The 26,771-nt window shown below is 42.5% G+C and overlaps 1 protein-coding gene across 5 annotated transcripts in view; it reads right to left on the reverse strand.

Annotated features, from left to right (window-relative positions):
* The window catches only part of tnca (tenascin Ca), a 38,930-nt gene extending 12,789 nt beyond the window's left edge, over window positions 1-26,141 (reverse strand). The window contains exons 1-16 of one of the 5 annotated variants that reach the window (XM_085464267.1): window positions 25,776-26,141; window positions 18,909-19,470; window positions 17,092-18,405; window positions 16,468-16,731; window positions 16,261-16,376; window positions 15,598-15,751; window positions 13,787-14,056; window positions 13,405-13,590; window positions 13,204-13,293; window positions 12,798-13,061; window positions 11,906-12,304; window positions 10,678-11,127; window positions 8,902-9,177; window positions 2,828-3,100; window positions 2,402-2,677; window positions 2,024-2,296 (exon numbers count right to left, since the gene is read on the reverse strand). In XM_085464267.1, the coding sequence (XP_085320393.1) occupies window positions 2,024-2,296; window positions 2,402-2,677; window positions 2,828-3,100; window positions 8,902-9,177; window positions 10,678-11,127; window positions 11,906-12,304; window positions 12,798-13,061; window positions 13,204-13,293; window positions 13,405-13,590; window positions 13,787-14,056; window positions 15,598-15,751; window positions 16,261-16,376; window positions 16,468-16,731; window positions 17,092-18,405; window positions 18,909-19,386 (5,083 nt within the window). In that variant the 5' untranslated portion in view covers window positions 19,387-19,470; window positions 25,776-26,141. Of the gene's footprint in view, window positions 1-2,023; window positions 2,297-2,401; window positions 3,101-8,901; window positions 9,178-10,677; window positions 11,128-11,905; window positions 12,305-12,797; window positions 13,062-13,203; window positions 13,294-13,404; window positions 13,591-13,786; window positions 14,057-15,597; window positions 15,752-16,260; window positions 16,377-16,467; window positions 16,732-17,091; window positions 18,406-18,908; window positions 19,471-25,775 lie in introns of all 5 variants that reach the window. The other 4 variants (XM_085464264.1, XM_085464263.1, XM_085464265.1 and 1 more) reach the window with 4 other exon arrangements.
* Window positions 26,142-26,771: the final 630 nt, after the last annotated feature.

The following is a 26,771-nucleotide window of genomic DNA, read 5'->3' on the forward strand; positions in this document are numbered from 1 at the left end:
TCATTATTGTTATTTTGCGCATGACGGGAAGGATTTTAAATTCAGCTCTGAACAGACAGCCAACAAAGAGAAGCTATTATGGGAGAAATATCCTCTCTCCTTCTCGTCCTAATGGGTACTCTCACTGCAGTGGTCAACTGAAGGTTTTTGAAGGAGCTTTTAGAGTGACCTGATTATAATGAACTACAAAAGTCCAGCCTGGAAGTAATAAATGCATGAACTAGCTTTATCACTCTGAGACAGGATGATTCAGAATTTAGCAATATTGTGAAAATGAATGTAGGTAGTCCTCTACATTTGTTTAATGTGCATGCTGAAGGTGCCTCACAGTGTTACTGGAGGCCAAGGTAACGTCATCTAACGCAAATATCTGTTTTAGGAATGACTACAATAACCTCATTTTTATCTGAATTTAAAAGTAGGAAATTAGAGGTCATCCATACCTTTAAGTCTGTAGTTTATATTTAGATAAACCTGGGTGTCATCTGCATAGAAATTAAAATGTATGCAGTGTTTCCTAATAATAGGTATGTAAATGTAATTGGTCCCAGCAAAAAATCCTTTGTGAATAACGTCTTTGTGGGAAGAAGACTAGCCATTTAGTTGAATAAATTGGAGTCTATTTGAGAGATACGAGCTAAATCACTGCAGCATTGTAACTTTAATACCTGCACATGTTTTAAAATATTGCTGGACTGAGGTCTGACAGGACAAGCACAGAGATGAGCCCACTGTCAAAGGCCATAAAAAGACCATTCAAAACCTTTAGTAGCTCTGTTTCTGTGCTATGATGCACTCTAAATCCTGAATGAAACTCTTGAAATAAACCATTGTTTTGCAAATGACCAGTTAACTGTTTGTCAGCTACTCTTACAAGAACTATTTTGAGGCCAAACAAAGATCTTCTAAATTAGTAAGATAATATTTCCTCTCTAACATTAACGTGGCGCGTGGGAGGGCTCCACTTTGAGAGAAGCCACTAAAACCTAATAAAAAACTATATGAGGCTGTCATTTTGAACAACTACATGGATGTTAAACTTGCCTGAAATAATTGTTTTATCTGAACTTTTTATAAATCAGATAAAAAGTCAAAGAAATCAACTTCAAATTCTGAGGACAAGCCAGGTGGATGATTATTAACACATAAAAATGGTTTATAACTTCTCCGGTTAGGGTGGAAAAGGTTAAGAGTTGGGTTTCTAAATTCTGTCTAGCTCTTTGGTTGTTTAATAAGTTGGAGTGAAAGATGGTTAAAAGGTGCATGTATCCATTACAAGCTGTTAGCGTATCCTAAACGATTATCCTTCTTTCTCACTATTTGAATGACCATTATTTTCAAAATGGGCGTAAAATATTCAGAATGGCTTGAAGCCCAAGAAGTTTTAAGTAAAAAGGTTTATTGCACTCATACAGGAAGAGGGCATTGTGCCATTTTCCTATTGAGTCTTGAGTCTTTTTGAAACGTGATGGTTTGCCCTCTGGTGGCCATTAAATAGAATGCAGGTTTAAAGCACTTCCATACTGGTTTCCCTAGTCAGGGGTGTTGAACTCCAGGCCACGAGGGCCGGTGTCCTGCAGGTTTTAGATCTCACCCTGGGTCAACACACCTGAATCAAATGAACAGCTCATTACCAGGCCTCTGGAGAACTACAAGACATGTTGAGGAGGTCGTTTGGCATTTAAATCGGCTGTGTTGGATCAAGGACACATCTAAAACCTGCAGGACACGGCCCCTCGAGGCCTGGAGTTCGACACCACATCTGTTTTAAACTGACTATGAATGTTTCAAGCATCAACAAATGCTTGCTGATTATGAGCGTCAGAAAAAAAACCCAAAAGCTGCTTGTGATGCATGTCCGCTTTGCTCTTAAGGTGTTTTGGGATTTTGACCTGCATATTGAATTCATTTAATTATTCTGCTAAGTTAAACTGATAAAAGGAGCTAAATTCCTTTTTAGTTTTGGTGGAAAAAAGTATACTTGAAGTATTAGAATAAAAGATATGAGTAAAATACGTAGTACCTGTGACAGCGTGGGCTAACACTGTGGGGGTGTGACGCCCATGAGAAATACCGTATAGTTCAATATCATAGCCTGTAGCATCCATCAGGTTAGTGACTGTAATGTTACGGACATCACCAGGCAATCTGAACTCCAGTGTCTCAGACTGCTGCTCAGAATCACTGACTCGGATAACAAAGCCATCAAAATGACCTGACACAGTGCTCCAGGACAAGCTGAGGTTATGTGGACTCGCAGATGAAGCAGCTATGGGCCCCAACTGTGGGATGTCCTCTGAATAAAAAAAGAACATGGCTTTTCAGTTATGTCGTCCTGCATACATGTACATAACAATGTAGGCGGCATGTCCAGTGTCAAGAAATGCAAGTCATGTGATACCTGTTGTAGCTACAGCAAATAGGGGTTGTGTGTTCTGGCCATCAACACCAGTGGCATACAGCTTTATGTTGTAGCCCGTGCTCGCTTTGAGCCCCGCCATTACTGTGGAGCGCACATCTCCAGGCAGAGCGCGCCCCATTGCCTGCGAGGGCAAAGCAGACTCTCTGACTTCTACTATAAACTTATCAAAAGCCTTCTCTCTTGTCCGCCAAGACAGAGAGAATCTGTCTGAGGTAATGTTAGAAACAACTAGCTTGGACAAATCAGGCTCTTCAGCTACAGGGGAGAGAAAATATAAAATATATGCATTTATTAAAAAAAAGATAACACATGTATTTGTCACTTTAAAACCCAAGTCAACTTTAGAGTGAAGGTAACAACAATTCTCTTGGAGACTAATGATTTGATACACATAAAACCGATTACCTGTCGATGCAACAATACTGACTGCACTTGTTCTGGATCCCTTGTACGTTCCATAGAGGTAGGCTATGTAATCAGTGCTGGGCCTGAGCCCTGTGACATCATAGGACTTTACATCATGGGATATGTTATACTCCTTTGGCTCCATCAGCCAATCAGAATCAATTATCTCCAGGACAAAACCATCAAACTCTCCTTCAGTGCCATTCCAGAGGATTGAAAAGCTCTCTGACGTTAAGTTCATGATATATATTTTGCCAACCACTGGTTGATTCACTAAAGAAAGAAACCATGATTAGATTGTCACCAAGGCATTTATGCAGAAAATGTTATTATTAAATGACAAGTAAATGATTAGAAATTGATCTTTTTCTAGAAAGGAATACATTTAGCGTTACGGGACGCTCACCACCACCAACAGTAACTGTTGACAGTCTGAGAAGCTGTGATTAAATACATGCATGTATTTTTTTTTGCATTAAACGCAAAGCAAAAATCCTGCACCACAGTTATTTAAACACAATTAGATTCAGGATTTTTTAAACAGAAACACAATCTTCACAATTCTAACTGTGTGTCACGGTCCTGGGTCTCCTGACCCAGCGTTTTTAGTTCTTTGTGATTTTTGTATTATTGTACTTGTGTGTGATTTATTCTATGGCTTCTAGTTTTGATCCCTTGCCCTTCATGTCTCTCTGTGTCCCCTCTGTTCTGTGTAATTGTGTCTTTGCATGTTTGAGTTTCTTGTTTTCTGTCACTCTGCATTGTGCATTATGTTCTCATGGTTGGTTTTTTGTTACTCTCTCTAGTCTAGTCTCTTGTGTTCCCAGCTGAGTATTTCCCTGTGTATTTTGGTTCTTAGACCTCTGCCTTATGGTTTATGTCTCTGTATTTCTTAGTTGCTGTCTCCACTGTGTCAAGTTCGCGTCTCTGTGTGATACTTCCTGTTTTACTTTGATGGTCCGTGTCTCATGTGAATGCATCCTGCTTTGCTTGTCTCGTCAGTCCTGATTTCTCCCAGCTGTGCCCTCCTTCTGTGTCTCATTCCCCTCGTTACTTCCCAGTGTATTTAAACCCTGTGTTTCTCTGAGTCAGTGTCGTGTTGTCCCTCTTGCTGTGTGGGTCTCTCTGTGAGTTTTCCAAGTTCCCAGTTTAGATTAGTTTGTATGTTTTTTCCCTGCCAGCAAATAAAGCTGAGTTTTGAGTTCACCTCCCTGAGTCTGTGAGTCCTGCACTTTGGGTCCAACTCCTGCCTGCCGCACAGCGATTCATGACAGTACGACGCGACCAGATATGGACCCAGCAGCACTCAACCCACCAGAAGAACTGCGTCTGGACATTATCTACTCCGTGGAAAGACTCCTGCATCTGTGGCTCGAACATGAGGGGAAGGAATTTCGCCGTGCTGTGGAAACCAAACTACAGCGTTTAATCTCTGGTCTTCCCTGGCTACTCAGTGCGCTCCACCCACTCGAACAGGATTTAATCCACAACGAGCTCCACCTTCATCCCCCAGCTGCTACTACCCACCTGCCTGAAGGGCCGGATGTGGAGCCGCTCGGCCCGTCAGAGCCATCATCAAAAAAGAAACGACGATCACGCCGCCAGCGCGCCACCCCACAGCCGGACATTCAGACTTGTACATCGCCGGCTGTGGTGAGTAAGGACTCTTTTTCTGTGTCGAACCGTGGGACTATTCGTTCAGGGGCTGTGTTTTGTGCTACGGATGGTAATGTGAACAGTTTATCAGCTGCCCAGCCTCCTGAAGCTCTCTTAGCTGCCCAGCTACAAGCTGCGTCTCCTGTGTCCCCGCTAGCACAGCCATTAACTCCACCACACGCTCCATTTTCACCTCTACCATCACTTTAGTCATCAGTTCGGTCTGCCACTCAGTCGCCCTTAGTTCCGTCATCCACACTACCACCTGTTTCCCTTCCACCACCACCATCACTACACCCAGCCATTCAGGCTGCTACTCAGTCAGACATTCAACCCATAGCCCTGCCGTTAATATGCTCTGTAGCTGAGCCACTAGCCGCCTGACCCGCAGCCACTTCAGCCGCTCCTCCACCCGTCACACCTCCACTACAACCATCACTGCAGTCCCCAGCGCAGTCCCCAGCGCAGTCCCCAGCGCAGTCCCCAGCGCAGTCCCCAGCGCAGTCCCCAGCGCAGTCCCCAGCAGCCCTGCTTTCCCCAGTGCAGTCTCCAGTGTCCCCAGTGCAGCCTCCTTTAGCACAGTCACCCACTCAACCACCAGCACCACAACCGTCACTACCTCTAGTTCATTCCCCTGTGAAGTCATTAACTCCACCACCTACTCCACTCTCACCACCACCGTTACTACAGACATCAGTTCAGTCCCCTGTGCAGTCATTTACTTCTCCACCGTTAGCAGCTCAGGTCCCCGTGTGTCCAGCAGCTCAGGTCCCCGTGTGTCCAGCAGCTCAGGTCCCCGTGTGTCCAGCAGCTCAGGTCCCCGTGTGTCCAGCAGCTCAGGTCCCCGTGTGTCCAGCAGCTCAGGTCCCCGTGTGTCCAGCAGCTCAGGTCCCCGTGTGTCCAGCAGCTCAGGTCGCACCTGAACCTTTGGCCCAGTTCCCCGTAGCAGTGCAGTTTTCTAGCCAGCTTAACGTTGAGCCCGGGGTCCCAATTCTCTCTGGCTCTACATCGGCTCCTGCTGGAAGCTCGGATGAGCTCATCCAGCACTCCGCGGCTCCCGTGCCGCCATCTACCTCGTCCGCTGGGGGTTCCAGTGAGCCCAGCCAGCACCTCCTCGTCTCCGCTGGAGGGTCCGAGGGGCCCGTTCAGCCTCACGCCGCATCAGCTGGAGGGCCCGAGGAGCCTGTCCAGCCGCCGCCTGCGACCGCCTCGTCATCGCCTGGTCCAGCCTCTGCCTGTGCTTCTGCTTCAGCGTCGCCTGGGCCGGCCTGTGCTTCTGCTTCAGCGTCGCCTGGGCCGGCCTGTGCTTCTGCTTCGTCCTCGCCTGGGCCGGCCTGTGCTTCTGCTTCGTCCTCGCCTGGGCCGGCCTGTGCTTCTGCTTCGTCCTCGCCTGGGCCGGCCTGTGCTTCTGCTTCGTCCTCGCCTGGGCCGGCCTGTGCTTCTGCTTCGTCCTCGCCTGGGCCGGCCTGTGCTTCTGCTTCGTCCTCGCCTGGGCCGGCCTGTGCTTCTGCTTCGTCCTCGCCTGGGCCGGCCTCCGAGTCTTCGTCCTCGCCTGGTCCTGTGCCCACCAGGCCATGGCCAGCACGCCTGAGACTGGGGGGCCGCCGCTGCCTTGCGCGCGGTCGGCCCCCTGAACTGCTCCGTCGTCTCCTTCGCCGCCGCCGCTGCCCTGCGCGCGGTCGGCCCCCTGAACTGCTCCGTCGTCTCCTTCGCCGCCGCCGCTGCCTTGCGCGCGGTCGGCCCCCTGAACTGGTTCCACGTCTCCGCCGTTGCCTTCCGCGCGGTCGGCCCCCTGAACTGCTCTGTGTTTGGGTTGTTTTCTTGGGCGCCGGTGTTTGCCGTGCTCTTCTTTTGTTTTCTGTTCCGAGCCCTCCGTCCTGGGCCCCCGCCGCCCGCCCTGGGTTGTTTTCTGTTTGGTTTTGTCTTTCTGTGTTTGGGCTGTCTGGAGCCAGCCCTTGGGGGGGGGGGGGGGGGGGGGTACTGTCACGGTCCTGGGTCTCCTGACCCAGCGTTTTTAGTTCTTTGTGATTTTTGTATTATTGTACTTGTGTGTGTGATTTATTCTATGGCTTCTAGTTTTGATCCCTTGCCCTTCATGTCTCTCTGTGTCCCCTCTGTTCTGTGTAATTGTGTCTTTGCATGTTTGAGTTTCTTGTTTTCTGTCACTCTGCATTGTGCATTATGTTCTCATGGTTGGTTTTTTGTTACTCTCTCTAGTCTAGTCTCTTGTGTTCCCAGCTGAGTATTTCCCTGTGTATTTTGGTTCTTAGACCTCTGCCTTATGGTTTATGTCTCTGTATTTCTTAGTTGCTGTCTCCACTGTGTCAAGTTCGCGTCTCTGTGTGATACTTCCTGTTTTACTTTGATGGTCCGTGTCTCATGTGAATGCGTCCTGCTTTGCTTGTCTCGTCAGTCCTGATTTCTCCCAGCTGTGCCCTCCTTCTGTGTCTCATTCCCCTCGTTACTTCCCAGTGTATTTAAACCCTGTGTTTCTCTGAGTCAGTGTCGCGTCGTGTGTGTGTGTGTGTGTGTGTGTGTGTTTTCCAAGTTCCCAGTTTAGATTAGTTTGTATGTTTTTTTTGTTTTTTTTTTTTTCCCTGCCAGCAAATAAAGCTGAGTTTTGAGTTCACCTCCCTGAGTCTGTGAGTCCTGCACTTTGGGTCCAACTCCTGCCTGCCGCACAGCGATTCATGACACTGTGGCTGCCACCGCAATAGGTTTGCAATACACAACCATGAGGCAACTGAAGCACAGACTTTTCAAATTTAATTCAAGGGGAACAAGAATGATGAGGTAAATATTAAAAATCCGCCCGTATCCTGCATTCCAAAAAAAGCCGGACCACTTCTAAAACTGAAAGCGTATGGAGATACCCGATGATTTCAAACATATAGAAACACCGTAAAACACAGTGAAGAGAGTATGTACAGCCATGCATGGTTTCTAAAGCTACCAGGCCAGACGTGTTTATTGCTAATGTGACCGAACACAGAAGCAGCTGGACAATTTCTGAAGTATGCAGAGCTTTATTGTCTCCGGTGATTCAGCCAAATGCAGCAAAGCTGATTGGATAGCATTTTACGGAGAATACTATGAAAGCAATTCAACTCAACATTTAAAAAGCACTGCGCATTAAAATGGCTGTGATTTCTCAGCTGTGGCAATGCAGCATTCTTGTTTCACCTTGTAAATTAAAGTTGAAAGTCTGTGTTTGAATTGTATCCCAGTGTGTCCCTTAATATTGCTTGTAGAGCCGTGTTCAAAATTAAGAGAATTGTGTCACTGTAAAAATTTTGGAAACTAAATATACTCTTTTCTTTACCTTGAATATAAGCAACATGTAAAGCCAAGGAGAGAAACTCAAAAGGCCTTCAAAATTACCTGCAAGTTTGAGTTGTTAATCACTGACTTAAATTTGAAAATGTGATTAAGCAGATTTCATGCACATGTAGCATGGTTTGGGCATGTTAATGCTGATCAATTCAAAGCATAACGCGGCATCAAAGCAATTCAAAGCAGATGAGTTAGAGAGCTAGTTAAACTTCATTTACATGTTGCAGGAAATATAGTCCTTACATGCAAGCATGCACTAAAAACAAAATTCAGATGTAAATCGAGGTGATGCTACTGTTAGCTTCGTTTTATGTTATTAGCTTTTTACCTTGATAGTGACAAGAAGATTTAATCATTTGCCACCTAGCAGTCCAAAAGGAAATGACTTGTGTTTACTTTGATGTTCCGTGAAAATAAACTTCATCAGAATCCACAAAACCACCCCAGCGTCATTCACACAAACTGAAAGATGACATGGATACTCACGCATACTGTGAGCGCTTGCACATCGACGGGCAAATGATGGGTCATGGTTAATCAATTATACGCTGAATGAGGGCTGATGAGATGATATGAGATTATCGCACTGTTGCTGTATGACTGGCGGGGGAGGCTGAGAGTTATTGGTTTGCTTTTGCAATCATTGCAGCACATCAGCGCCAGACCGGACCACGATGCAGGGATGGCAGAGGGGGGCTTCATGCACTTTGGGATAAGGGGATCAGTCGGAGGTAAGTCAAGGGGTTTGGGTCAGTGATGAGGCACATGTACGCATCACCCTGCCCTCTCTCAGCTAGACAGAATCAGTGGCTGGAGGGTGAGGAATGGTAAACGGCATGTTGGTTAAGATGAAGCAGTAAAGTGCACTGTGTCCAGGGTGTTGGACATTGAGGCCATAAACAACAATTGCGTTATTATCATGATGTTCTTGTTTCATGCTGCGAGGTGAAGATGCTCCATTGAGAGTGAGACAACAGAGCTATTTATGTGTATGCTTCACAGATGTTGACTTTAGTAGAAATTATTCATGGAAAAGAAGGACAGTTTAGAGGACAAAAGGCTGCAACGCTGCAAGTTGCAGGTACCTGTGGTGGCTTCACTGTACACAGGTTCAAGGAAGGAGCCCTGATACATCCCATACAGGCCAACCATGTAGCTGGTGTTGGGATTCAGCCCAGAGATACCCAGGCTCAAAGCGTCTCCGGACAGAGTGAGGTTCTGGCTCTCTGCAAAATTCTCCAGGTTTGTTACCTCAATCACAAAGCTGTCAAAGTCCCCACTCATGGGGCTCCAGGACGCAGTGAAGCCATCCCATGTTATGTCAGAGATGGTGAGGTTCACCACCATTGGCGTCAGCATCTCTGGTAGATAGACATATCAGACTGGGGTCAGCTGGACAGGAAGATGGATTATGCATTTCATTTTAAGGCGAAAAAAAAAAAGTACATCAGGAGTATGAGGAGCACAGTGGGGGAAAAATCTCAGATTTTGAGATAAAATTGCAAACACTTGAACACATAAAAGTGATGATCACCTCTTTCATTGAATTTTGAGTGTTTTAATCATCCTTGTTACATCTGTGGTGCCATAGCAAATGAATGGGAATACACTCAACCTCCCCCCCCATTGGCTGAATGACCTACTGAACAACCAACTGTAGGGCCCACTCAACTGAATTTCGTGGTGAAAAATGTTTGTGTTAATTTAAAACAGACCGCTCAATTTTGACCAGGAACACTAAAGTAAGGGGGGTGGGGTGCACAAAACTGGAGGGTTAAATTCTCCCCATCTTCTTGTCCCACCGAAGGGCGGAAAATGTGTAATTGGTTCTGTTTGCTTGTCTTTTGTCTGTCTGCCTGTTTGTTAGTTAGCAGTCTAACATCAACAGTTATCAAGATATTATTTTGAAATTTTGTCAAATGGTGGATACCAATAATAGCTTAAGCACATTTTTGGTGAAGGTCAAGGTCATGCCATATATAAAAAAATCAGTAAAAACTTAATATTATGCAGAATTTTTTAAGGATTGACTTAAAACTAGTACCTAGATTGGCTAAGCATTTGACCTTGACCTTTACTATTAGCGCCCAAGGACAAAGTTAAAATATTTCAAGAAGCCATATCAAGTAATATATCATATGAACATCACAGGCTGACATCATCATGTTGTAATAAAAACACAAAGCATCAAACTTTTAGTATCGTAAGAGTCCTTTGAGGGACTTGTGAAATAAAATAAAAAAATAAAATAAAATTCCTAAATATTGAACAATATTAAACTCTAATGATTTTAATCACAAAATAATTTTTCAAAAAAGTTTTACACTCTTAATTAAAATGTTTGATATTAAAGTATTGAATGTTGTATATTTGATATATTGCAGTATACTGTATATTTACAATATATTTGACATTAGAGTCAAAATTGAATACTAATATTTAATTTTGAGTTCATTATCAGAATTAAATAACATATTCTTAATATAATTTGAAGTATTCTAACTTTTAACAAATTCTACCAACAACATGTTAGAACTTTCCTTCATTTGACATCACTTTTATATTGTTCGTTTAAGTTCAACTAAAAACAACTTTCAAAATTAGAAGTCTCTTTGTTAAATGCACATTAAATCTCAAAATCTCAGATTTTTTGTGGACCTAATACTTTGTTGTGAGGATTTAAAAGTTCAGCAAAAGACAAGATTAGATCAATGAGGATTATCTTTTACAATAAAACATGAAGTATCTGTGGAAAAAGAAATGATTGAACCATTCTGAAATGTTCAGACATAGGAGATAAAAGATATGATGATGATGGATTGAGATGAAGGGCTACAATAAGAAATATTTGTTCCATGTACCTGTAGTAGCAAAAACTCTGAGAGGTAAAGATCGCTCCCCTTCCACCAGCCCTTGCAATGTAATATCATAGTGTGTAGCAGGGGACAACCCTTCTATTTCAGCCTTCCTCATATTTCCTGGTACCGTGGTCACACGAGGTTGCGTTGTTGCTGACGGAGCAGTAAGCTCCACCAAAAAGCTATCGAACGCCTCATCGGGCGCGGACCATGCCAGCTTTACACTAGTGGCGGTAACACTGACTGTGAGATCCCCGAGTAGGTCCAAGCCTGAGCTGTCAGGCTCGGCACCGGAGCTTATCCCACCAGAATCAGAAGTGGAAGTTACTTCATTATTTAGAGTATCGAGGATGTCTGGGTTTTGAACAGCTTCATTATCCGGAACAGACTGTGGGAGCGTTGAGGCATCTTTGATACTCAGCATAAGCACATCTGGAGATGTGGGCTTGGGTGCTAAGTGAATAAAAGAAGGTTAAAGAATGAATTTCTTATTGGCTCTGCTGGAAACTGTAAAAAGATCATGTGAAGAAAAACAATGGGTTAACATAAAAATATAATAATTCTGCACAAAATGCTGTCCTTATTCTACCTGAATCATGGATATATTATGACGGCTAAATCATCAAGCCATTGCTAAGGCATTAATGACACCTGAAGCAGGGTCATTAACTTTCTGAAGACTCTGCATAGTCCACTGGTGTGAAAGTATACAGTTGTCTTCAAATTAAGTTGAAGCCATGCACAGCCACGTTCTTTCGGCTTTTGTAAAACACAACTCAGGAGTCTTAGTCATGAGACATGCAGGCGACCTGGTTTAATTTGCTATTAGAGAATCACTCATCTCTCTAAACGGGGTTAATGATGGGACAAGGCTTTAATTTAAAAGCTCAGGTACAAGAAGAAACTGGGACAACCAGCTCAGTAGAAAACCAGTGTGCTTGATAGCTTTAATAATCCAGGCTAGACACTGATGCCACTGTGGATTTCTTCTTGCATTTGAACTTTGGGAACCAAAGAATCAAACGAGATGGGTTTTTGTAAAAACAGAGACATTTGTTAGGTTCAAATGGACTCATGCCAAAGGTTATGCAGATGATGGTTTCAGTGGAAAAAAAAGTCTTGTGAAATCTGGGAACAAAGAATCCAGCATGCAAGCCATATCAGTCTGGCCTCTAATCAAAAGCTTCCACTGAAGGAAGAAGCTGAAAAACCCTAAAAGAGAGACTTATACCTGTGATTGCAACAGCTTCGAGTAGCGCAGCTCGTTGGCTACCTGTTATTCCATAAAGTTTTATTAGATATTCTGTCGATGCTGTCAGGCCATGGATTCTAGAGCCATGGGCATCTCCAGGAAGTTGAACCTCTCTCATGTCCCACAATCGCTGAGTGTCTTTATATTCTAGTGCAAAACTATCATAGACACCACGAGCCTTTAGTTTCCATGACAGATCAAATCCATCAGACGTGACACTTGAGACAGTCAGCACTCCAGGCTCATCCTCAGGCTCGGTCCCAGAAAACTGGGACTCGGAGGGGTCTAGATACACAAAGCTAATGACATTGTCCTCCAAGCCTGTAGGAGTCGCTAGCTCACGGTCATCTGAGTCAGCTAAATAAAATGTGAAAGAGGCTACAAGGAAAACAAGAAAATCAAGAAAGCATCGTTTAGTAACAGATGAAATAATAGTTTCTTGGTGCTGGTCGGGAGCAGATTTATTTCCAGCCAGCAAATCTCTACTTGTATTTCTAAACATGTACACAAATGATCATTTTCAAGCTTTCAGTCCTGGTTGCCTTGGTTACAAAGCTGCGATTAGCATTATATATGCAAAAAACGCAGCTGTTACTATAAACCAATCTTAATTAATTTTAAAAAAAGAATAGGAGATGGATCTTTTTACAGTGGAGAGCAACAATCTCAGGTTGTCCAATGAACAGTAAGATAAAAGAGAATTAATGATGCTGACACCCCTGAACTCCAACAGCTGAACCTGTCTGTAGATCCTTTTAACTTTAGCTCCTCGAAGAAATCCTGAAGAACGTAACAGAGCCTTTAACTAAAAATGCATGCGTTCTTATTCATTCTATTCATTTAAACTGTGGAAAAATGGTTCCCTACCCACCTGTGGATGTAGACAGGGAGACGGGTGTGCTCCTTTTGTGCCCCCTCTCTGCAGTCAAGGTAAGGGTGTAGCTCATCCCAGGAGTCAGATTGGGCAAATGATAGGTAGTCGTTGCAGCTGGGAACCCCACCTCCCCAACCTGACCGTCTCTGGAGATGTACACCAGTCTGTATCCACTGATTTTGGCCTGAGGTTTCTGCCACTTGACGCTGAGAGACGTCTCTGTGGATTCAATTTCCTCAAAATCTCTGGGAGGATCGAGGTCTGACAGAAAAATGAGGTAGATAAACAGCTCATTAGTGTCATTTCACCACTCAATTTGTATCAACACATCCTATCTGTCTGTGTGTTTATGAAGCGGTGTGAAGGAGGAGTGTTTGGACAGCTGTTCAGCAGTGTCTCTCACCAGTTGCTGCGTTTGTGGTAGCTGGGAGGCTTTCTCTCTCATTCTTCACAGCAGTCACTCCAATCCCGTACTCTGTACCTGGCTTTAGCCCTGCGGTGCAGAAAGACGGAAGCTAAATATCCATGTTGGGTGACAAATGCAATTCTGGATATTGCATGTGTGTGGTCAAGCTTAATTTGTATTAATCCATGTGATACTTACTGGTGATGGTAGCCTGTGTGCTATCGCCTGGTCCTCGCTTGAACACTTCCTCACCATGAATTTCCCCAGAGATGGGACTGTATTTTACCCGATAGCTGCTAATATCAGCTTCACTGTTGGTCCACTCCAGGGTGATGCTGTTGTCTGTCTGGGACACAGTCTGAAGGTTCGTGGGGGCATCCAGTGCTTACATAAACAGAGTTTCTTTCATTAATTATGTAATGACTTGACACTTGTTGACCTACAATCATACAATAACCTTAAATACATACTAATACAACATTAGACTGCTCTAGTTTGTAGTGTACAAATGCATAGAAGTCTCAAAATATAACAATACAGTGAACCAAAACAGAAAATACAGTTATTATCACAAGACAACCTGTAGTGAATGTGGCAGTGACAGGGTCACTGGTGATGTCTCCACTCCTGGAAATGAGCGACACTGTGTACTCGGTGTCTGGCCTCAGACCATCAATGCTATACTGCTTGTCTGGGGGGGATATATCCACACGATTTTCATCTGAAGGGTCAGAGCTGGGCATGTAAAACATGGTGATTCCATCCATGGGAGCCACTGGCTGAGACCAGCTGATCAGAGCCGAGGAGTCCGTAATATCCTTCACCTCCACCTGCTGAGGGCTATCAATCTCTAGATTGGGCAATTTGGTAAGAGAAGGAAAGTTGGATGAGATATAGAGGGGAGAAAAGATGCATGAAGAAACGTGATGTCATCTAACCACAACAGAGGTACTGATTCACTGAAAGACAAAAAATGTGAAGAGTGGTAATTGTCCTAGAAACTGATGCATCCAGGGGTTATTTTTTTCTAGCTTAATATTCAAACATAATAACTTATTTGTAATCAATGTAAGCTGTATATTTGGCTCTATTTAGCTAATTTTGCTAATCATGCTAACCTAAGCTGTTGAGTATGGTGAACACTTTTGCTAAAAATCAGCAAGTTAGCACTGTCAGTGCAAAAATATTAAGTATCACTGCTGGTTTCCACTTTGGTTATCCTGAAGATTAAAGGTATTTCGGCATCATAAAGTCATAGAAGATGCTAATACATGTAGCTTGCTAACCAAGCAACTGCTTAGGGTTTCAAATATGTTCATGTTTGGCTAAAAAAACAGCACCAAATCGGTAACATCAATACCAATTCATGGCACCGCAAGCTATGTCCATCTCTTCTAGTGTCATCTTGCAAGCTAAAAAGTACCTTTCCAAAAAGTTATGTCTACCTTTGGTGTCAATAAGAAGAGAAATGTCTCTAACAAAGATTTAATCAGTCTCTGTATGTGTAATTCATTATCTAAAAATACACAATACAAATTCACAAAGAAAACCTGGATAAAGAGATGTTAATCGTTGTTTTGTTTGTACGTGTTTAAACATAAAATACATCTTGCATAACTCAACTTGGATATCAACCACCACAACAGGAAAAGTCATTATGAAACATAATGTGATTCCCTTTAAGTCTGACGTCATGCCACTACCTGACAAATCTCCTGTGTTAACATGTGGAGGAGACATTTTTCCTCCATATTTTGGATCCATGCTAAAAAAGGACCACTGGGGGTACAAGGGTATGAAAAGTTTAACCTCGCTTCTATCATTCCTCTGTGTCGACTTTCAGCCTATACAAATAAATGACATCAGAAACAAAACGGTGTGATACCCAGAGAGTCCATCAACACAGTCCTGTTAACTAAATGATTTTTCCATGCTCAAAGGAAGTTGTCTGGCTTGACGTGCCATATTGATGGCGTAAGGAACTGGAACCATTTCATAACTTAATGTATGGAGTAACTCGGCAATAAAAGTTTCAACGAGACAAGGACGAGAGCTAAGAGCAAAAGATTTATTGGAAGAGGAGAAAAAAAACAACTATGACATGGATATGCTATGCTCAGCTTCAATTAGTTTGAGTTATTACTCTTTACCCTGAATCTGTTAGATGGACTATGGAGAGCCACCTGGGATTTCTTCTTGTAGTTCTTCTTTTCTTTCTTCACTCTAGCTCACATTGCAGACACAGTCAAAGTGCAAAAGTACTAATAGCTTCCACATAGTGCAGGAAAATTAAAATCTTCTCTGACTCTAATGTGATGATTATGGTCGAGAGTTGATGATAGGCAGCCATAAACTGCATGACTGTAAATATTCTGTGTGCAGGAAACTCACTGGTAGTGAATGTTTGGGTTGTTTGGGGTCCTCTGGTGTTGTTCTTGATGATGTTGATGGAGACTTCATACTCCTGTCCTGGTCCAAGCCCTGATTGGAAGAATTGGTTCTGAGAGGGTGGAAGGGTGCTTGAAACTTTTCCATTTTCTTCTTTCTGTAAAAGTTACATAATATGCAAATCAAGTTAAAGTAGAAAATTTACATTAAACTTGACTGCTGTGAGAAAATAAGCTTTTGGCATTAAAACATGGTGTCTCTGTTTTAGCATTTTCATTACCGTTTAGGTTATGCTATGTTTAGTGTACCGCAGGCAGTATATTTCTTCATGCAAGGCACAAAAAGGCAGGAGCAGGAGCTTGAAGGTCAGAAAAGGACAACACATTTTAAGGCTACAGAAAATTAAAAGGATTTATCAGCTGGCACATTCATTCCTTTTCGAAGAGTTGGTTGGATTTTGCCTTGGTATCTCAGCAGCAGTTTTAGCCACAGTTCTATAACATCCCTCACTTTTCCATATGTCAAAGCAAATTTAATGGTTACCACTAAAATAAATCCTTGTATTGCTGAGACTTTCAATAAGCTGTCGTAGCTTATCACCTCTGACTTTTCCCCTGATGGTTAATAAAATGCAGGCAAGTCCTCAGCAGAGATGGGGAGACTCACCATGTTGCGGAAATAGATCTCCCAGCCATCAAAGGGGATGTCCAGCTCGTCCCAAATGACCTCGACTGAGGTCTCTCTTACTGATTTGAATCTTAGCCCTTCTGGCTGCGGAAGGTCTAGGGGGGACAGAGAGAGAATTAATAAATGTCTAGTATCTTTTTCTAACCATATTCACAGCAAATGAACACAGAAACAAATATGGCATACCTGTGGCCACCCGTGCACTCACAGGGATGCTCCTTTTGTTACTCAGAACAGCGTAGACATTAATCAGATACTCAAGACCAGGCTCAAGCTCTTTAACAGTTGCAGCAGTTTTGTCTCCAGACACAGTGAACTCTTGGAGAAGACCGCCAGGAATTGTGGGCACATATGTGACGAGGTACTCTGTGACCAGCATCTCATTGTTCCAGGACAGGCCGACAGTCTCACTGGTGACCTCCCCAACAGTTAGGTCCTTTGGAGGAGATACTGGAAAAAATCAAGAAAAAAAAAACAGCTGAGGGTGTTGTATTAGACATTTTCTCAGGCCCTCAAGTCAGTGAATATCAACCACGTAGAGCTAATGCAAACTCCAGACACACATCTGGCTGTGGTGTGAAGAACTGCCAAAAAAGCACAAACCGAGTACAGACAAGGGCAGCACAAAAACCGAAACCCTCTTTTATATTCACCAGAATAGTTTCTTTCAAGAAGAGTGGTGAGTGAATTTTGAGAACGGAAGGAAATTACATCACTCTGCATTTGCTTTTATGGTGCACTTAGTTAACACATGGAAACTTTCTAAAATTGTGAACTGTCAAATCCTTTTTTTTGTCTAGAGACTCTTACCTTGTGAGCAGTCTTCTCCGATGTATCCCTCATCGCAGACACACTGACCGTTCACGCAGTGCCCTTTGTCCTGGCAGTTGTTGATGCAGCTCATCATTGCACAGCTTTCTCCTTCATATCCGATCTCACACATGCATCTTCCGTCGACACAACGCCCCCTGTTGTTGCAGTTATCTGGACAGGTGAGCACGGAGCAATCGTCTCCCGAATAGCCTTCATGACAAATGCACTCTCCGTCAACACAGTAACCGCGGGTCAGGCAGTCATTGGGACAAGCTCTCTGACTGCAGTCTTCTCCTGCAAACCCTTCGTCACAGACACACTGACCATTGATGCACCGGCCATGGTTCCTACAGTTGTTGGGGCAGCTCAATTCACTGCAGTCCTCACCAGTGAAGCCTGCGTGGCATAAACAACGCCCCTCGGAGCACTCTCCACGGCCGTAGCAGTTTGAAGGGCATGTGCGGATGCTGCAATCCTCACCAGCGAAGCCTTCCTCGCATACGCATTGACCATTGAGACAGCGCCCCCTGTGCAAGCAGCTGTTTGGACAGGACAGCTCGGAGCAATCGTCTCCCTGGAAGCCAACATCACACGCACACTGTCCATTTATGCACTGGCCTCTGTTGTTACAGTTGTTCAGACATGCCAACTGGCTACAATCTTCACCCTGATACCCTGTGTCACAGATGCACATCCCACTGAAGCAGGTTCCTCTACCGTTACAGTCATTCAGGCAGGTGAGCTGACTGCAGTCTTCTCCACTGTAGCCAGCTGTGCAGACGCACTGGCCATCGACACAGAAACCATTACCACGGCAGTTGTTCGGACAGATGCGCTCTCCACAGTCTTCACCGGCAAATCCTTCATCGCAGTAGCAAGTTCCATTCAGACAGCGTCCACGGTCGTAGCAGTCTTTGGGGCAGATAAGCTCAGAGCAGTCAAAGCCAGTCCACGGTTCATCACACACACAGTCTCCGTCATCACAGCGCCCACGGCCTAGGCAGTTATTGAGGCACTTGCTCTGAGAACAATCTTCGCCAAAGAAACCATCCGTACAGACGCAAACGCCACCCACGCACTGGCCGTGCACGCTGCAGTCCACAGAGCAGGCCTCAAATGAGCAGTCTTCTCCAGCGAAGCCTTTAAAGCACTTGCACTTTCCATCCACACAGTGGCCTCGGTCCCGGCAGTTCTTTGGGCACTCGGGTTCGGTGCAGTTGGGTCCCTTCCAGCCAGGCTCACATATGCAGCCACAGGTTTCAGCGCTGAAGTTTCCATGACCATTACAGTAAGGTTTTGTTCCCACTTCACCTTTAAAAAAAATGCAGCATAACAATGACAAATGCAGTCAGCTTGACATTTGGAGAAAGCATGCTTTTTTGACTTTCTTGTTGAGAGTTGGCAGTGAAGAAAGACTTTTCTGTATGCTATGAAGAGCCAACAGATGCATAAGCGAATGTGTATTTCCTAAAATGCCAAACTATTCCGGCTTATTTTAGCAGCTACTGTTTTCTTGCTTTCATTGGTACTGACAAAACTTTATGTAATCCCTTACTGATCCAAAAAATAACAAAAAAACATGCAAAGTTAATAGATGAGCTGGTGTCCTCTACTGTACAGCTAAAATTACACCCCCACGTTAAATTCCAAAGAACTCTCAGCAGATGAAGGGAACAGATGTGACTCATGAACGAGACTTGTGGGGTTACAAAGCACTTTTCATTGCAGGGTCTGATAAATAAAGGATTGTTTTACTTTGCTGGCTCTAACGGGCAAATGTGACTGACACAGCGTGATGGAAAAATTAGACCTACCTTTGACCTGAGCACTGCAGCAGGCCCCTTCACTGTGGCACTGATCCCTCAAAGCTGAAACTTCTCCCTCAAGCATCTCAAGCCGGCTCATGAGGGCTTTTAGACCGGGCAAGTGGTCGGTGCAACCGCAGGCCTGCCGAGGTATGTTGATGCGGTGAGTGAAGACAATCTGGTTCTCCCCGTCGAGCGTGTACTCGGTCATGTGATGGCCTGAGGAGACTGGTGCATCTTTGGGATGAAGGTGCGTACTTTCTGTAGTGTCTAGGTCCACTGAGCACAAGGAACTTCCAGGAACATTAATGTTATAGACGTGGTTGAAAACCAAAGGATGATCTGCTCTCGGGAGGGTTATGTTTTGATCTTCAGGGGATGCCAAAGTCTGTCGTCGATGCCGTAGGATTTTTTTCACAAGCCCAGCATTTGATAAGGTGAGGCAAGTGATTAGGAGAACGCAGCCCAGAAGGCCTTGTGTACCCATGTTAGATGTGTAGCGCTTTATTAGTGAAATAAATATCCGTGCAAACCTCAGACAAAAGCTCAATCCTGGTTAACGGTGAATGTTCTGGAAAGACAGACAGATACATTGTTACAGCAATTTAGTATTTAATGCTTTGTAGCACAATTAATAAATATATGAGAAAACATCTGAAGAACCGTGTTATACCTGCTCTAATTACAACAAACCAGCAATTGAGATGAAATGTTAACGAATTGAAAGCCATCCACAACATTCAATGCCTCACAAAGTCTTTTAAAACAGTTTTTCATAATGCCTGTCTTTCATAACCATCAACTGTACATGCGAATAGGGTTTGGTGATTTGGTGTAAGTTGACTACATGTGACTAGTTTTGTCTTGTTTAGAGAAAGACAGAAGCTTGAGAGATGGAAATCAGTGCAACATGAACATTTAGGATATGACGCAGTTATTTTTTGGACTGTTTTTTCATCGTTTTTGCTTTGCTGGTGTTAAACAGTCAAAAATAAATATCCAATAAATGTAGTTTTTGATCATTTTTGATAATCTTGTACATAGTTTGCATAATATTTTATTAAAGCCCTGCTTTAAAAAAAAAAACCCTATTATCAAATAATCCGCAGGTGTCCTGGTAAATCAACTTGCTTCACGGTGTTTGTGTAAATGTAAAAAATCTGCTGTTTTACTCAAAAAATTATAATCCCAATTCTCTAGTGTCCACATAAAATTAGGTATCTGGACACCAACAGCACTATAATTTATGGGAGTAAAATGACAAGCTTCTTCCTCAGCGTGGGAAAGCCCTCTTGGATTACTCAGTGATGAGTTTCCAAATGATCTAAGTTCACACGAGATACTGAAAATCAATAATAGCCCACAGTGGCCGACTCTTCCTCATTACTGGAAAAAATTCTTCCTTCGTGGAGTTTTATGATAGTTCAAAGCTGTGTTATTGTTGCTTAACTGCATTTGCAGGCTTTAGATTTTAAATTCCTTCACTCATCAGTCAATAATCATTGCATCCACAAATAGCCAGCAAATCAAGTCATCCAGATAGGCCCTCAGGTTCACACGCTTGTCTGCTGGCACACCTGGGAGGCAGCAAACAATACCTCTATAAAGAAGCTGCATTTCTGGCAGCACAGGAGGATTTTGTCCAGACTCTTTCATTGGTAGCAAACCTGCACATGCAAACCAGTGAAAAATTACTTCCAAAAATGCAGTTATGGACTTAAAAAGACATGTGGTGCACCTGGATTTATGTTCTCCCGAGAGTTTCTGGAAACTGTTTATTGACACAATGATCAGCTATCGCATAACGGAAAGTATCTTCAGAAAAGCTTCAGCTGAGCTTTTGCTGGATCTCAGGGTTGCCATGACTGCACATTCATATATTTATGACCAAGAAGTATTTTATCCTCTGAGACACAAAATCAAAACACCTGTGGCTGATCCTCATCCTCTTAAAGCAACACAAGAAAGCCTAGATATACATAAAACTACTTGCAGTAACACACACAAAAAAAATATTGAGACCTATACCAAGAACAAAATCTGCCTCACAATTTTGTAGAAAAATCTAAAGGTGGGTAACAGTAAAATATATAACCACCGGATTACCTTGACTCAAGATGTCATCTGAGCTCAGAAAAATTATAGTTCCTTGTTATTGCACATCAAGCGGTTCACTGTTAATGTGCGTGTTAACTTTGAGAGTAAAATATGAATATATTTCTTTTAAAATATGATGGACTCTCTACAGGTTGTGCTGAACCTTCCTGTGAGGAAGCACAAAGATTTTATATTTGGGAAGAACCAATAAAATAGAATAAGCTGGTAAAGGAATCAAGAGTTGTTGGCTTTCGTCAAGGACTTTTTGAAACAGTGAAAACAGTTTGAAAACTTTTGCAGTGATAGCTGAATGTTTCCCTTGTTTTTTATTGTTATACTTAGATGACAGGCAGCATGGCTATCTTTAAATCGCAATGGTCGCACGCAATACAAAGGCTGTAAAAATGTTGCTACTTCAGAGATATAGGTTTGAAGGTAGGGCTTTTTCATCGGTCCTCTTTCCTTTCCTTTATCATGACCACCTTTGACCTGACCTGGCTTCTGTCCCACACCCCCTGCCAGCATTTTCACTGTTCTTCATCTTACCTGTTTAAACGCCCATATAAAATCCCAGCTTAAGTTTTACGAGGCTCTCACACATCTGGTGAGCGGCAGGATAAAGGTAGGTTACGATTAAGGTTGTAAATCTGAACTCTTGGTCTTACAATGTGTTTGTGATCTACTTCTTGAAACCTTTACAACACATATCACTTGTAATTTACAGTCAGTCTGGCAAAAAAATAAAAAATCTTCTTGATAATGCCCACAGGTAGCTCACTGTCACTAACATAACTGTACAATATGGACTTTTTGAAATAATAAGCAGAGGAATTCAACATATTTTTAAGAAAATACTGGCTGGTAACCCTTTTTCATTGTAAGACTAATTGAAGTTAATTAGTTGAATTAATAAATTGTTTTGATTCATTTCTTCTAACTGGGTACACTTTTCCATGTTGCACAGAGCAGAAAAAACATTCTTAAAATAAGAGGTGCAAGCAAGGCACGCAGTGCTTGTGTAGCGAGATCTAAAAACAGACATCAATTAAAATGTCAAAGTTAAAGTGATCCTTCTCCTTTCATCTCAAACAACATTCTGTCGTTAAAGCTTCTGGCCTGTTTGCATTCATCCATCATATAGCTATAGTTGGCAATAGTCTCTGGAAGCAGGATTAACTCCGCTTGTGTCCAATTCCACAGGAATCTGTAGTGCACCTCAGTTTTTGCAAAGGTCTTCTTTCCATTATCAATCGCTTGAGCTTGTCAAGTTGGGAAATAACACCTTTTTCTGGTTGATGTGCGTTCATAGTCCTCCATCTGTCTCTAATGGGAGATTGATGGGAGCATAGTAGATAAGCTCTGAGATCAGCTAGCATCAGTGGGTTATGCGGTAATAGAAGTAGCATTAGAAATGACTTAGTGACTGCTTGGCCAATATGTATATATAATATATAGAAGAGTTAGAATACAGTGTGAAAATGTTTTTAATAACTCCATCAGCACGTTAACAAGAAACGCCTTGTTTTTGCTCCACTAGCATTTTAAAATTAGCATCTATGAGAAAAGTTTAACGAACAGTGTTCCTCATACACCACCTTTATTTTTCATTAATATTCTCAATTATTAATTAAATTAATTAAAATAATTGTTAATTGTTAATTAATTTTGAACAACCTGTTTATTTGTTTCTTTTTACATTAAATTTTTTTTTTAATATACTTTTTTCAAAATCAAGCTGTAAATCTGTGTTTGAGCTCATTAGCAGGTGTTTATTTACAAATACATGATCCTCCCAGGATCCTTTTGATTGCTGATTAAACAAAATATAAATTATTAACATAAGCTCAACCTAAAGCTTCTAAAGCAGTTATTATATATATTTATTAATCCATATAACATTGCTAAAAAAACACAATTTTCTGCAAAGTATTTTATTTTTAAAAATATGTACCGTTTTCCACTAATAGAGTTTTACATGTTGTGAGGTGTTTTCATTGTGTTTTATTGTTACTTGTACTGAAGGAATGGTTCTAAAAAATTCTACTGCACTAATAGTAAATAGTTTTTTAGCCAGGAAGGATTGCAGAAAACGTGCAGCAAGCTGCATGAGGCAGCTGTGAAAGTGCAAAAGGCTCTGACATGTCACTCATATATCAGTAATTGTAAATTATGTGCACATTAACACTAACTTAAATTTTACATTTTAAATTTCAGACTTGAAATAACTTCAAAGGCTTTTTAAAAAGACAACTGCCAGCACATTTTTTCTTTTTTGTAACTTTTCAAAACCAGCGGAAACTTTGTTTATATAAGTGTGACCTGATGTTTTTGTTAAACTACTGAGAACGGTAGTGCTTACAGTACAACGCCAAGAACACATCATTCAGAGAAGCCCTGGGGTTGACCAAGGACATCTCCTTTGACTATGGGACATGGGAAGACAATTTAGAGAGAAAATTGAAATAAATATAACCTGTTCACTAAGCTATAATCCAGTTCCCGTAGCTTTAGTATCCTTTCCCCATGCTGGCAGCTAAAAGGGAACTTTCCCACGTGGAAAAGAGAAACTGGGAATGTTGGCCCTGGGCTGATCACATCTGTTTTGCCTAGTCAAACTGAAATAAAGGCAATGAGGTTCTCGTCTTATGTCCATATAATAGCTCAACATTTGGCGAGCCAAAAGTGCTACTGCATGCAGATTTAATGCTAAACACAAGCAACCATTAACAGATTGTATGTGTAGCAAGTGTGGACACAGTCCGTATGGAAAACATTTGTGGTTGACAGCTTTGTGTCAGGATTCAGTCAGTGGTCAACAAGAAACGAGTGCATCCAGTTGTTCATCTGTGATATATTAACATTTCTATTTTCTCCATACATTACAAAGTACAAAGCCCGATTCTCGACAGCATCAGAAACAGCTGGAAATCATCTCAGGAAAGGTAATTAGAGTAGTTAATGTAGCTGATACAGTAAGAGAAATAGCAGCACCTCATTAGCAGATTACAAAGTTTCCCACTGCAGCATGGCAGATATTATCCTGTGGGACCAAAAAGCAGTTTCACTGTGTCTGCAGGTGAGCCTGACTAGAATGCAGACTTTCAGCAATTTCAGTAGCAGTTACTCTGTCTCTGCAAAAATAAACATTTTTTAAAAAGTAATTTTTTTGATTTTGCATGCTCTTAAATGCAGATATGTGCTTTGTTATATATGTTAATAAATGGAGGAAATACTATGCAAGTGTCTAAATGTGTCATTTTAAATTAGTTAATCTGCTGTGAGTGAGTGAAGCGTGGGCATTTTACTGTTGTGCATGTTACCAGCAGATATTTCCTCCATGAACAGGCACGAACAGAAACAACCATCTGTGTCGGTCCCGCTTATTAGCAACATACCTGATTTTAGACAGTGTGGGAGATTTACAGTGTTAAAGTCTCACACTCTGACACAGTCACAGGCCTGAAACAGAGCCTGCAGTTATGTGATAGAAAACATAGATTTATTGATGTGTTGTATAAATTAACTTGTTGACTTTTAACCTAAAAGAAGGAAAGACTTTCATTAAACCCAGTTCACTGCTCTAGCTAACCTTCAGCTGCTCGAATGAATCCTGAAACTTGACAAAGAAAGACAGAAAAAGAAACAGGAACCAAAATATAATTTACATAAACTAAAGAGGCATGAGTTATGACCCCTGACTCTGTGTGTCAAAGTCATGTAGAGGGAAACAGTGTCGTATGAGCCCTCTGGGAGCTCCGGCTATTAAACCAGCTGTCCCTTTGACACGGACACCTTTCTCACTCGGCTGCACACAATCATCCCAGGACACACGGCACATAGCAGAGAAAATACAAAAAAATACTCTCCTAAATAGCTATAGCTGTATATGATGGGAAACAATGTGCCTTCTAGGTATGAGCTGAAGTAGCGTGGGTGAGGGGGATAAAACTGCACATCAGAGGAACTGAATGATTATAATCTCATTCAGCTGAAATATTCCTTTCTGCTGAATGTGGACTGGAACTGGTGATTCAAACCACACAAAGGATGAAACAGAAGTTAAAACCACTGACTTTGACTTAAATTTCAATTAAGCATAGCTAATGGACTGAGTGGTTGAAGGATGTAATTTTTTGATTTCTCTTTACCCATGCTGGCAACGTCACTAGCATCGCCTATTTTTCCTTTCATTTAATCTCAGTGGTGGAAAAATGATGCACGATGAAGTCTGAACTGCATTGCCCAGAGTAATATGATGAATCATCAGGCTGCAAACCTCACCAGACACAGGGATATTTGTGCATTTTTTTGGCCCCGTGCAGAAACACACACACACACACACACACACACACACACACACACACACACACACACACACACACACACACACACACACAGAGCTGTTATTTTTATATTTTCTCCCAGTACTGATCTACAACCTGACAACATTTTTTGCAAGGGTCTCTTTTTGGCACAAAGTGCGCTGGCCATTCTACGGAGGCGATCAAAGCCTGGGATAACTCTTCCACATGTTCACTCCCACAGCAGTCAGTCATCACCGCTGCTCCCAGCACTGGCTGCTGTGTGAGTCTGACAGAGGAAGAAGTTGCAGTATACACCAAGAATGCACTTCCAATAAATAATAAGTGTGCCTTTTGGTTCTGTAGTATGCGTCACTCGTGCAAGTTGACTACTTTCACTTAAAAACAAAAGGAAATGAGAAAACTGACCTTTCAAATAACTGTTTACTCAGAGAAATTCATAAATAGATCTTCTTACCTGTTTTTTTTGTCACAAGCCCCCACGGGTAACATGAGGTGCTCCTCCGGGTCTTCACAAATTTAGTGAAGCCAAGAAAAAAGATGATGCTTCGCTCTGTTGTGTCACTGCTCCGTCATACAGCCTCTCCAGCAAGGTGGCAGCTCTGTCAGTCCAGCTCTTTATCCTCCCTCACAGTTCACAGCTCAGGCTGGGGTTCAGCTGAAAGAGGGAGTAAGTGAAAAGCGGGAGACAGGGAGTGAGAAAGAGAGAGAGAGAGAGCGAGAGAGAGTGAGAGAGAAAGAGTGGGAGGAAATGTCTTTTAAAGTGTGAGGAGTGTTTAGGTCAGACTCCCATTGCTTTAAACCCGAGCCCTTAAATAGTCGTTTTCTCCCTCCCTTCACAGCCCCGTCTTCCCTCCCTCTGCTGTAACTGATGGATACAAGGGCTGGTCTGCTTCCTTTAAATGAGATGCCACTGTAGCCGGGAGTCATGACAGAGTGAGCGGTGCTTGTGGTTGTGTAGGGAAATTAGAGGGGAAAGCCAGGCAATAAGAAGAAAGTGAAGGAAGACCGTAGACAGCAGACAGACAGTAGCTTTCAACTAGACTCACTTTGCAATAATGATTTATGATTTTCTCATACATCATTAAGGCTGCAAAAATAAATCCCAATCTTTGCTCAGCATGCTCAAACTGTCATTTCATGTTACCCCTCCATCGTCAGTCTCCACTTATTTCCATGCTTCACTCTAATCCTCCTTGAAATACAAGTCTTTCTCCAGCTCTGTTAGAGTATTAAACCAAAGATGAGAAAAATCAACAAAATACATGATTTCTGATTAAATACTTTCGGTATCTATCCAATTATATAATAAAGGTGATGGATAAAAGTCAAAATGAAACAGTGGAGGAAATCTCTTAAAGGAAGTGTTTTGCTACCATACACATATATTTCATATGAAGTCATTCATTTAACACATTTAACTGAATAGGTGAGAAACAAACATGTGTTAATG

Source organism: Copadichromis virginalis, linkage group LG7 (genome assembly GCF_057382275.1).
Source record: "Copadichromis virginalis isolate Kocher_CV1m ecotype Utaka linkage group LG7, C_Virginalis_male_GT1.1, whole genome shotgun sequence".
Lineage (NCBI taxonomy): Eukaryota > Metazoa > Chordata > Actinopteri > Cichliformes > Cichlidae > Copadichromis > Copadichromis virginalis.